Genomic DNA, 13,399 nt, shown 5'->3' on the forward strand with positions numbered 1-13,399 from the left:
CCTCATGCCCCCATTCTGATGACTTTTCACTGCAACGTATGTTTTGCATTCTGAAGTGTTCTACTTCTATTGTACCCTGAAGGACTGTATCTATCTATCTATCTATTTTTTTAATGGACTATTTAGAGATCTCGTGAATCCCAAAGTTGGATTGTCTTTTGATGTGCTTATGGAAGTGAGATTAGAAAGAGATGTAACTCATAGCTGTACACTTAAAACATTTATAATGAGAGTTAGGTGATGACGGCTGGAGAGAAGTAAGTTGTAAAAGGAAAAAGAGTTGCATAACTTCAGTGGTGGTTTGTGTGGTTTTGTTTGGGTTTCTTTTGTTCTTGGTTTTGGGTTTTGATGGTTACTTGTTTGTTGGTTTTCATTGTTGTGCTTTATTGTCCCCCTCCTTCCCATTCTTTCTCAGGTTCTGTTGTTATTGAAATAGTAGAGGGGAACTACTAATCCTCTGTGCTGTGCTTCTGGCAAGGAGATCATTCAGGGCTGATACCAGACTAGTCAGTCTGTTGGTCCTTTCTGTAATAGGTAGTCTGGAGAGATGGCATTTTACCCATGTTTCATGTTCTTACTGGAGAAGTAAGATACGGCTTCCTATCTTAATAACTGGGATACCCTTTTTTGGGAGAGACAGGTATAGTTCTGATTGCTTTGACTGATCGTGGTCTTAAAGGAAGCAAACAGAGACAACTTTTTCATAGTCTTCCTGTCATTTTGCCTTCAGTCATGTAGGACATCTTTGGAGAAGTGTTTTGTATGGACATTGTCATTTCTTCCTGAGTATGCTATTAGTGGTATGCTATGGGCACTCAGCATTTTCGTTTAAATTAACTTTCTTTCGATGGGCAAAATATGAGTCCTTATTATGATGTTAGAGTTTTAGAACAGCTGCTGTTTGCTTGGCTTTTTGTATTTGTTTGAATTATATGATCATAAATATAACATTTTCTCCCCTCTTTCAAGCTGGAAATGTTAAAATCCATTCATTTTTAAGTCTGACCAAAAAAGTTGTTTTCTTGAAACAAGACCAAGAGTGCCAAGTTTTGGCTTTAATCTCTTAAGATGAAAGATTCTCCTCAGTACATGTTACAAAACATGTCCTTAACACTCTTAAGCGTGGTCTACCTGGGTTTAGATGTGCAGAGTTCAATAGGCATAACTTTCAGTTTGTGAGGTTGTGTTCTTGCAATGCACCTCTAACACAAGAGGTTACACTCTACCATTTTACTTAAATCAAGGCATTTAAAAACATGTTTGAAGTGTCAGTTATTTTCTCTTCAAAGAGAAAGGGGAGAGGGGAGCCTGAAAGAATGAAATCAAAGTGACAGTAAAAGCTGGTGGTTGTTCTACATTTCTTTCTGTTCAGTCTGTAGTGGGTGTACTGTTGTAGGTAGAAAATTCTGTAGGAAGGCTTGTTAAACATTTCTCTTTCTGTAAATACAGTACAAAGTCAAAGTTCATTTTTGGTGCTCAAAGGGGTAGATTATAAGATCTGTGCATTATAGTTGCCAAGTTGCTTAACCTACTGAACTTGATGTGGGTTTATTAACTTTGTAACTTCATAGTGCTTGCTAGAGAAGTCTTAACTTCTAAAAGGCTTTGAGCATGCTTTCAGAACTTCATTTTCAACAGGACACTTAAGCATATGGTATGAGGACCCATAAAAGGTTGTGACTGGAGTTATGTAACTCAGGTAAATAATTCTTTTTAGGTTCAGTTAAACCATGGATTACAGTGATGGTCTTCTGAAAATACTTTGTTTTGTCAAACTTAGAATTAAAGCACTATATGCCTCTACTATAAAATTGAATTGTTGGCATTTGGCTTTTCTGTGCCCTTCTGTTGTTCTTCCCATCCCTCCTGTGTTGTTGGATGAGCAGGGCAACAAATGAAAACAAAACTATCCTGTATAGTTTAAATCAGTTGTAACCATTGTGCATCCTATTTATTGTAATTGCTTTATAAATTGATTGAGAATTTGGTAAAATGAAATTATTGCAGTTTGTGTGCAGTTCTTTGTCTTTTTCATACAAAAAAAATGTGGCATTCATAGGAGCTGTAGTTGGATCTCAAATGATCAGTAGGTAGCAATAACAGTTATGGCTGGAAGTGCATTCCAAATTTTAACACTTCCAATATGTTGTTTTGAGACGTTTTTATTATTATGCATTATTTCACAGTTAGCAAAGCACTTGGAACTGCAAAACAGAGCCTCATACAGTACACCACAGAGCTAAGAACTATGGCAGCTCATGCAGTAAACTACAGAACAGAGAAAGCAAAAAAATATGTAAGTTAAAGGTACTTCTAAAGTCAAAATGGTCTCAACATTCAACTGAATAATTCTCATAGGAAATAGCTATGTGCTCTATGCTCCTGAAAGCTTGTGTTTTTTCAGGTGCTTATGGGGTTTTAATATGCAATTCTATTAAAGAAGACACTGTTGAATATTTCACAGATAAATGTTAAGTGCATTCATGTTACATGAGGAGTTAAGATGAACTGTAAAAAGGCTTCTCTTTAAGAACAAATATACACAGGAGATTATTTTGGTGTAACTAGATTGTTTTAATTGTAAAAACCTAGTCTCTACTCTAGTGGAACAGGAATGGATCTTAAGGTGGCAGACTGTCTGGCCCTCAAGTGCCTATGAAAGATTTCAGGGCTTCCATATTGTCTAGTTAGCTGAAAGGGCAGAACTATGGAATTCAGCACTCAAGATGTCATTGGTTGTGTGTAGTGGAGCTTACAGCTTTTGTTCATTGCTCGTGTTGTATGTCTTGTACCAATAAACCTGTATCTGAAAAGTTTAAGGTATTTGAACAAACTAAACCCAAAGCAATATTTAAATTACTGGAGATGAGTAGTGACTGCTCTATCTTTCGCTCTTTGAAAGTAGTATGTTAAACCCAACTGTGCTTATTTAATCATTAAAGAGTGTGTAGGGATAGGTACCTGTGATATTTGTTGCTGGGTCTTCTAAAACCAGCTTTGAGCAGAGTCCTGCCAAAGGACTCAATGTCAAGAAATATCAGGCAATTACAGGAATGTTTAAGTGCTGGAAACAGGACTGTGCTCAACATTGTCATAATTCAAGGTAGCAAGCAACCTGGAAATGTGTAACATTGTCAGATTCACAGTAGCCTTCACAGCTTTCTTAAATCCTTGTTGCTTTATTAAGGTGAAGGTAGATAATCTTGAGGTAGAACCAAGGACTGTGGAGTTTCGACAGGCTGTTTGGATGTGGGTCTGAACACTTGCCTCAGAAAGGTCTGTTTGGCACAAATGCAAGATTACAGGTTCTGCCTGGCTGTTGAGGATATGTAATTCCCAAACTGGATGGCACCACCTAACAGAATGCTTTCAAAATACAGTCTTATATTAGGGGTCCTGAGATGATACTGAGTTAATTTGCTCATATTCCTACTGCGATAAATCATCTCAGTAGAATTTTGTTTCTAAGATGCATGTATTTTAGTATGCTCCTAAGGTTCTTTGATCTGTTTTGTGGTTCAGTGTATTAGCCTGTGCAAATGTTGAGAACAATCAATTTTGTGTTGGTTTTGGCAGTAAGATGTCACTGTTGATCATCTGATTTAAAAGTACAATTTGGGATTTGGTTTATAATTAAGGCACCACTTTTAGTAACAGTAGTATTCTTTGCAGCCCAAACTATAGCTACATTAAAGCTATTTTTTTTCAGTTCTGTGTATAATATTAAAAAAATTAAAAAGCCTCATTTCAATCTTGAGAAGCTCTATCTTAGAGCTTATGGTTGTAAAGGAAAATGCTGCATTCTAGATTTCTGGTTTTCATTAAGTTAGCAAACCTAGATATGTCCATGAGAATGACACTGTCAAGTGATTTGTAGCTTTGCATTGCACCTGTAAATTGTGCATAAATGGCCATGAAAACCTTTTGTAGTACAAAAATTCAAAAAGGTTAGGCACTTTCAGGAGTTAAACAAAATTTTCTGTTTCTAGTTTACTGTGGTGCTTTAACAACTTTAACAAACTCAGTTATATCCGGATGTATATTGATGGTATTCTTTATTTACATTGTTTTTGAATTGTGTGTGTGTGTGCAGTTCACCAACTTAATAGTATATTATTTCCAGAATCACAGTCTGCTTCTCTGGTTTGCTGAGCAGTCACTGGGTGTTTTAAGATTATTTAAATTTGTTAAATATATTTAGGTGTTCAAGCATGTATTTCTTTGAAGTTATTAATGAGGAAAGAAAAAGAACTCTAGCAAACATTTCAATCATGAAGCCTGCAAATCAAAGGAATGTGGGGAGAAGCTTCAAAATTGAGCCCTAAGGATGTAAATTCAAACATCCTATAACCCATCCTTTTTATAGTTTAGACTTGTTGGCATAACAGTATTCAGCTTATGTTTTAAAAAAACCCTTATGCAACAAGAGAAGAATAAGTACTGTGAGATGTGGTTTACTGTTGAGCCAGTGTATTAACACAAAGCCATTAATCACAAACTTCAGTAACTTAGAATATATGTGTATGCATATTCTAAAATTTCACTTTGAAAAATATTTCTTACAACAAAGCTTGTCACAGAATTTTACATGTAGTTGGAGGAGTACAGTGAATTTTTGAGGAGAAATTGGAGACATCCTTAAAAACCAGAGGAATGCCTTGCAGACTTCAAATTTACTGACTGCAAATAGGAAAACAAGCTATTCCTAGACCTCTGGAATGTCGTCTGGGCTTTTGGTCATAGTATTTTATATATATGTATTTCCAGCCCTCTGATCAGCTTTGTGGCCCTCCTCTGGGGGGGGCATTGCTTCAATACTTTGATGTCCTTCTTGTGTTGGGGGCTCCAGAACAGTAGAATCATAGAATCAACCAGATTGGAAGAGACCTCCAAGATCATCTATGTTTGCTAAAAGGTTTTCCAAGTTACTCTAACACCATTTCATATACTTTAAAGTTACATAAGGCAAGTGAGGTATTACCATACCATATGTGTTGGTGGACTTCAGAAGGGCATACTATAATTAATATATGTTGAGGAAAAAAATACATCTGTTCAATATCTTTACCCATTTTAAGCTTGTAACACAGTTCTATAATTTTGTTTATTAATACCCTGTTGTAAGATAAGTCTTCAAAGTCTGTTTTGAATTAGAAAGAAAGTGTATTAATGAACTAGGCTCTTTGCTATTTGTTTTACATGCTAAAGAATTTGGTTAGATTAGTGATGCATGGTTTTGCTTTGCCACAGCTGTGGTCATTTGCCTTTATTGGATAATAGCCATTGTGGGAGTTTGTCTCAGTTTTTAATGGTCAGTTCAGCATATTTTTCTAATACAAATTATCAGTAGTTAATCTGTCGTTATCAGAGTAATGATCTTACAGTGTCAGTTTCATGTTGTGTAGCATGTCACTAGTCCTATGGAAACAAGCAAGTTTTCTGTAGAAAATGTAACATGAAATAGGGGAGGGACATCATGTTCATTTAGTAAAGGCTGTGTACTCAACTTGCTCAGTGCTCTGGTTAAGTAAGCTTCCCATTAACTAGTGAATTTGCTGTTGCAACAAAATGTGTGCCTAAAAATCAAATTTTTAATGCAAATATTTGTAAGATTGGCAGCTACTCTTGCAAGCTGAGGTATTAATGATTTCTGGTGTCTACAACAACCTGAAGGGACAGTGTAGCCAGGTGCGGGGTGGCCTCTTCTCCTGAGCACCCACCTATAGAACAAGGGGACACAGTCTCAAGTTGTGCCGGGGGAAGTCTAGGCTGGATGTTAGGAGGAAGTTCTGGACAGAGAGAGTGATTGGCATTGGAATGGGCTGCCCAGGGAGGTGGTGGAGTCACCGTCCCTGGAGGTGTTCAAGACAAGCCTGGATGGAGCACTTAGTGCCATGGTCTAGTTGAGTGGGCAGGGCTGGGTGCTAGGTTGGACTGGCTGATCTTGGAGGTCTCTTCCAACCTGGTTGATTCTATGATTATATTAGGGCAGGTAGGGCTAAGTGCATCTTTTACAGTGCTTGCACTAGACTTCAGGAATAGAATTTTAAATTATGCATTTAAAATTTGCCTTGATTTTATGTTAAAAAGCATGTGTAATCTTTTCAGTGGCAAAGAGAAACACTTGAAGGCTTCCACTCTTTCACCATTTGTGAATGGTAGAACATTGTGAAACAGGCCATGCTTGACTAATGTTGAGTATGATAATGTAAAGGGCTTTGAAAAAAATCCCATCTGTTCATCATCAGCTTGGAAGTGAAACTTTTTCATATATCTTAAAAAAAAATCAGAAAAGCAATTTAAGGAGGGAACAGCTGGCAAAGGTTAGGCTGAACGAGTAAATGAATTTCAGTAATCTGCAGGGGGTGGGGTTCAGTGCCATTTTCATGCCTTCTGAACTGGCCTGCATATTTTATCTCATAGGTTTACAAAATGCTGCATTTTCTTCTGAGTCTGAGCAGATGTACTGAAGAAGGAATTAATTTATAGTTTTTCACAATACAGTTGTGTTAGCAATTGAGATTTGTTTTTCATAAGTATTGCTATCTAGGAGCCAAGCATGGGAACGTCAGACTTACAGTAAATAAAATGAAGAAAACAGCCTGAGTCAGACTTGTCTTTAGTCTAGACAGTACATTTCATGCCAAACATTGCTGGTCACATTTCTGCTTGCCAGAGTTACCCTAATACATCACATTCCTGGTTTGCTTTTATCAAGTGAGAGAGCTTTCATTTGCATGACTGTTAGCAACTAATGTTTGTAGTGCTGTTGTAACCTTATCAGTCCTTGTATTGTTTGTTTGTTGAAAATGCAGATGCAGATGTCTGTCTGCCTAGTGTACACTAAAGCAGTGGAAAACTTTTTGTAACATTTATTAAGTTAATATCAGTTTTGACCATCTAATTACAAACTGTTGGATAAATTAATGACATAAACCTGTGTAATGCAGTGTTCTAAATCTGAGATGTAATAAATGCCTTCAGCTGTGATGATGGCTGTTCTTAATAACTATTAACTCTCAATATTAAATATGGTTAGCCATGAATTGAAATGTTTCATGTTTCAGATTTAAATTATAAAAACCTTAGAGTGCTTATATTCTAAAAACCTCATTTACAGTTAATGTTGAGTATCCTCTTGCAGACTATGGTAGCAAGATAGTGCCAGGTCCTCATAGTGGCCTTGAATCTTGAGTAGTATTGTGAAGAAATTAATGTATTCTATTGCTTGCTTACTTCTTTGGATATTCCAACAGAAAAAGATATGAATATGCTCCATTCAGTGCCCAGCATTGTTGTAACCTTAGTGTACTAGGAGATTAAACTACCTGAACAGTTGTCATGGGACAGCATAAATGAATCTGAGCGTAGTAGCAAGTTTGGCTTTTGTTTTGTGCCTGTGGCCCCTGGCACAGGTGATGTAACTGCAAACACTGCACCTGGGCCCCCATGCAGAGTCGGGAGCAGCATAAGGCACTCGGACAGAGCTCCAGGATTTAGCACAAGCCACCCTACAGTAAAGGAAAGAAGCAGACTGAGCTGGTAGGGGTGTTATGTGGCAAACTGTCACTGAAAGTCTGGCAGAAAGGGACCTGGGAGGTGTAACTGACAACCTACTCAATATGAGTAAGGAGTATGCCCAGGTGGCAAAGAAAGCAAATGATATCCTGGCTTGTATGAGAAATGCTGTGTCCAGCAGGAGTAGGGAGGTGATTGTCCTTTTGTACTCACCTCTGGTGAGGCCACATCTCAAGTATTGTGTGCAGTTTTGGGCACCTCAATACAAGAGAGATGTGGACATGCTGGAGCGAGTGCCAAGAAGGGCAACGAAGCTGGTGGAGGGCCTGGAGAACAAATCAAGTGAAAAGCAAGCGAAGGAGCTGGGGCTGTTTAGTTTGAAAATGAAGAGGCTGAGGGTAGACCTCCTTACTGTGTACAGCCACCTGAAAAGATTTTGTGGAGAGGCTGCTGCTGGTCTCACAGGTAATTGGTGATAGGAGGAATGGCCTCAAGCTATGACTGGGTAGGTTTAGACTGGGTATTAAGAAACCCTTTCTCACAGTAAGCAGTCAGGCATTGGAATGGGCTGCCCAGGGAGGTTGTTGAGTCAAATCCTGGATGTGTTTAAGGGTCATTTGGATGTGATACTTGGGGATATGGTTTAAGGGTGAACTTTGCAGAGTAGGGTTGTCAGTTGGCCTTGGTGATCCTGAGGGTCTTTTCCAATCGGAATGTTTCTGTGATATGGTTGGCCTTCAGGCCTGTGAGCACACATTGCTGGCTCACATCCAGCCTTTCATCCACCAGTTCTCTCAAGTCTTCCTCCTCAAGGCTGCTCTCAATCCTTTCATCCCCTAGCCTGTATTAATACCAGGGATTGCCCTAACCCAGCTGCAGGACTTTGCACTTGACCTTGCTGAATGTTATGAAGTTCACTGCACAAATCTGCATTTTAATCTTGTCCAGATCTCTCTGGAGGCGTGTCAACTGCACCACTCCATGGATGCAAACATACAGTATGCAAACTTGCTGAGGGTGCATTCAGTCTTACTGTTTATGTCATTGAGGTGGTATACAGCACTGGTCCAGTGTCCCTGAAGTCTCTGATCTGCTGGTAGGGAAACTTAAGACAATATGGAATGTACAGTATTCACTCTTAAATCTGGGTTAAGGATTTTAAGTTAACATAATGAGAGTGTAACACTGTATTAGAAACACTGCATTGAGATAATCTGAGGAGTTAGATTTCTGTTGTGTATAAGTCATATAATGTCTCTAATGAAAGCACTTTCTGTCAAGCTGATCCAAGTTAATAAGGACTTGTACAGAACAAAACCCAATTTTCTGTTCTAACCACCAATCTATTTGCTACAGCAGTTACTAAGCATCCTCGAATAATATGACTAAGGAATTATGTGTTGGTTTGGAGACAGGGGCTGGCTCGGGCTCCCCAAGTCAGAAAACAATACAACAATCATCTGGCCTCTTACTGCTGTAACTCTTCGGTCTCACCACTGTGGGGAAGTGCTGCTCGGCTGTCCTCTGTTATACAAGGTCCATGTTTTATTCTCAGAAGACAGTTATTTTCCCTGCAGAACTGTGGCTTTTTGAGGAGTGGTTGTTACAGATCCCATAGCTTTATTTTCCAGTTGTGCAGACTGAACTTAGTACAGGCCCTTAGTTGAGAGAAAAGTGAGCAAGGCTTACAGCATCCCACTCTTTGTGCCTGTAGTGGGTTAGGAACTTCTCCCGCTGCCCCCCCCCCCCTCCCCCCACTGTTGAAGTTTGCCAGACCAGCTCAGGTGGCTTGGAAGTAAGATAAAACTATATTCATAGCAAAGGAAAATTCACAAACGTGTATGTGCAATATAATTGCAAGTATTCACAATTATATTCAAATTAGAAATAATTCAGAAATTCAAATTCCCTACCAGACAGAGAAAGTACCCAGGAGAGGCTCAAAATCACCCTGTCTCTCCCTCTTTCTCTCTTCTTTCCCAGATGGAATACCAAACAACCAGCAAAGCTTTTTTTAGTTAGTGGAAAATATTAGAGCAGCACAAAGGGGATGTGAAAGGGAGAAGCATCACAGAACAAAGTCAGATAAACTGTTTACATTTTGGCTTTTTATCCCTTTCAGCAGACCAATGAATGATACAGACATTACCATTATTTTCTTTTCACAACCAATGATCTAATTCCTCCCATTGAAATATTCCAATTAGCCTCAAACCAGCACAATGCCTTCATCTCGAGCAAAGGACAATGTAGTCTTATTAGTCACTGTTATTAGGTTACTAATTGGGACTACTCTTTGAGGAATGTGTATCTCTACACTGATCTATACTAGCTACAACTTCTTGAAGCCTTGCTGTCAGCAGGTTTGTTACTTTAAAGTGTGCTGCCACTTGCTAGGCAGTGGAACTCTGTAGCTCAAAGCCCCACAGTGGCTTACAGTTTCGTTGTAAGTGGCTAAGAGCTGCATGATTTGCTCTCTTGCTTGTTTATTGCTGGGTAGCACTGTGAAAGAGTGAAAACCAGTTTTTGGTAAAGAGGTGGTTTCTTCTGCTGCTGGTGGCTAAATAACAGTGTTTTTTTCAGAGAAGGAGAAGGGAATTTCTGATGAAATCTCATGAGACAATTTCAGGTCTTAGGGAGGAGCCTAACAATACAAGTGAGGAACTGAGATTGGCTGGCAATAAAAATTGGTGAGCTTGTAGGAATCAGGTTGTTTAACAGGACAGGGAAATAGTTATGCTGCTAAAGGAAGCCATATGGTTATGAGACATTTGTCAGAGGTGTTTGATAGTCCAGGCAAAGAGCAAGTGGATGAGGAAGGTAGTGTGGAGCTGGGAAACAGAGACCTTCTGTTGAGATAGGAGGCAGACTGAAAAAGAAGAGGACCAGTGCTGTGCTCTCTGTTTTAGGGGTATGGAAGTGAAGAGAAAAGAGTTTCTTGGAACAGAGAGTGAAAGTCAGCTAGGCTTAGGTTCTATTTAATATACTTAGTGTGAAATGACAGCTCTAAGAAATGGAGAGAGGTTTGAATGCACCTTTGCTTCTTTGACCAGTCTGAAAAACTTTCTGTGTTACCAAAGTTGAGCACCAACTTAGGATTTTAAGGAGGGCTTTTTCCCTTTCTTCTCCATTTTATGACCTGTCCATAACATTTCTCTTGCTGTGTCATAAAGAAAGTGTAGTCTTTATTTGCCCCTGTAGTCTTTGTTAGGTGTTTGCTGAGCTAACAAGACAATGTGAAATACATGGAATATCAGGTACTTAATTGTAAGCTAGTAAGTTTCCTAAACTGCTTTGAGAACTTGGGATACAAATGAATTTATCTGTGGTTTTTATTTAACAGTAGTTTCTGAGTCTAAGTTGTTGTTACATCATTCTATTCCTTCTTTTTTTTTTAAACTTTATTTTTTTTATCCTAAAACAGGATGATACCCCTTTCATCACAGACACTAATGATGAATCTTCATCATGGCCAAACACAGGAATATGTGATCAAACCCAAATATTATCCAGTGAAAAAAGTGATTTCGGAGCAGTCCACTGAGGGCTCATTACCACTGAGACTGGGCCAGGATCAGCTTGTGTCACCTTTTCAGTGTGAGTACAACTGCAGAAAGCATGCTTCCTTCTCTCCTTCTCCCCTCAAACTCCCTCCCCTGGTTTTAAGATTGAAAATTTCTTTTATTCACCTGAGTTGCCATTAACACTATAAGAAAGAAAGGTATTAAAAGAATTAAATGTGAAAAAATTCTTAGATTAGCAAATGTGCTCACATTCTGTGTCCTGTTGAGAGGCAGAACAGACTTCCTGGATGAAGGAAAAAAAAATTAACTGCTGGAATTTCATAATGCTATTTTTGGATGATAGTTTTTCCTTCAGATAGAAGGTGCTTTGTGAACACTCACTGGGGTAGGCTTAAGTGTGAGTGTAGTTGGTATAAGATGACAGTTCCCTTCATTCACTTTCCTTCAGTATGATCGGTACCCTTATTGGAAAGCTGAAGGCCAGGATTATGGTCTTGTTGGTGACCCTTTTTCTATAGATTGAATTTATTATGTGTCTATGAACTTCTGCATGTTGTGGAAGCTGCATGAGAATTTCTGCCACATTTATTTAAAAAGGGTTGTGTAGGTGCCCAGTTTGTAGCCTGGGCTCATGTCCCCTTTGAGGAGCTTGAGGACAAGTTTGGCTTAAAAGATGAAGGTTATAGTGGCGTACAGGTTAGATGTTACAGAGCATCTGCAGGCTTGATTTAGAGAAAAGTGTCCTGACAGACAACCTCTGCTGTAGCCACAGAGAAATATGTTCTGCTTAGGATTTAGGGAAGAGCCTTTCTTTCTGAATATGTAAATATGGTTTGTGTGAATATCCCTGAATTTCTGCATTGTGCATCTGTGTGGTCTGTCTGCTTATACTTAAATGAAACCCTCTGCTTCCTTTCCCTGAAGTTTAGCTTGCATCACATCAACAGAGCTTGAAAATTCATATAATATAACATTATAATAATAGCATATATCTGTAAGGTGTGAAATGCACTTACCTGCCAGCAGCCATTTCTACTATCAAACATTTTGATCTTTTGGACCATAAGCCTTCTCCTAGGACTAGTCAGCATAATCAGTCATAAAGCTTGAAGAAAAGTTCTAAGTTGGTCAGTGCCAAATCTGTAATTCTCTTTCATTGTGCTTAATGAGGGTCACTATTCAAACTGTTTATGCTGATATTGAAGAAGTCTTAGTCTTCAATAAGAATAAAAAACCCACTCTAGAAATAGTATTAAATAGTATTGGGGGATGTGTGTTTGTTTTGTGGGCAGTTTTTGTTTGTGTGGTTGTTTTTTGCAGTTATAAAAGATTATGGAGTTCTTTAAAATCCTGGGAGATAGCACAAAGCTGAATACAAACTGATTCTGTCAATCTACTTTAGCTGCAGGCACTTTAACTGTACTCTTTCTAAGCTGTTTTTGTGATTGTTTGTATATCCATGAAGAAGTCACGACTGAGAAGGCTGGTAAATCAGTCCCCCCAAAAAAATACTGTGTTTTCCTCTTTGGCTCTAAAGATGTTGTGGCCCTGAGCTCACTAATAATGGAATAACTATGTGACAGGCAAAGGCTGCTGATGCTGTCATGGGAACTAATTTAAATGTTACATTGACACAAAAATGAATTATGATCTCTCTATACCTTAAAATATGGAGGCCAAGACAGCAGTCTGAGGGGAAAATGTTGGAAGAACAGATTAACAAGCAGAATTAAAATCAGTTAAAAATGTGTTGTAGCTAGGGGAACAGAAAGACTGAGACAAATGCGTTTCATCTGCTATGGTGAAAGAGAATTGGCTCCAAACCCAAAGATTTCCCAAGAAGTTGAAGAGACTTTTCAGAAAGTTCTGCAAGGGAAAACCTCCGTGATATCTTTGAAAATAGTAATTAATTTAGTAATTAAGTCTCTTAGCTTGGCTAACTAACTAGTTAGCCAGGCTAAATAAAGATTTGCTGTGATGCAAGTCTCCAATACCAAGAATTCATTCTGACTGTTGCAAGTAGCTAAGTCTGGTTTTACTTGTAAGAGACGTGAAAGTGCTCTTCTCTGATGTCAGTGCTGTTGTCCATGTCAGAAGGAAAGGAAAAATATTGACCCAAAAAAAGTACTGCAAGAAGAAGGTCCTCTCATACCCACTGAAACGGAGATTTCAGAATTGGCGACATCCTCAGTTCTGTCATTTTCTCCTCCTTCAGAAAATTAGAGGAATTGCCAAGAGAGCTGAGTAGTGATTCAGCATGTGGAGAGGGCAATGCTCATTTATAACTTTTAACTTCATTCCTTGACTTTATCACTTTACAGTTTGTTGACTTCCTTAGTGCATTTTAGTTTCTTCCT

At 38.6% G+C, this 13,399-nt stretch overlaps 1 protein-coding gene across 5 annotated transcripts in view; it reads left to right on the forward strand.

The window, feature by feature from the left end:
* LTBP1 (latent transforming growth factor beta binding protein 1) overlaps positions 1-13,399 on the forward strand; it is a 177,575-nt gene that overhangs the window by 25,444 nt on the left and 138,732 nt on the right. For all 5 annotated transcript variants that reach the window (XM_064158748.1, XM_064158743.1, XM_064158744.1 and 2 more), the window contains one exon: positions 10,943-11,115. In XM_064158748.1, coding sequence (XP_064014818.1) covers positions 10,943-11,115 — 173 coding nt within the window. The remainder of the gene's footprint in view (positions 1-10,942; positions 11,116-13,399) is intronic.

Source organism: Pogoniulus pusillus, chromosome 18 (assembly GCF_015220805.1).
Source record: "Pogoniulus pusillus isolate bPogPus1 chromosome 18, bPogPus1.pri, whole genome shotgun sequence".
Classification (NCBI taxonomy): Eukaryota; Metazoa; Chordata; class Aves; order Piciformes; family Lybiidae; genus Pogoniulus; species Pogoniulus pusillus.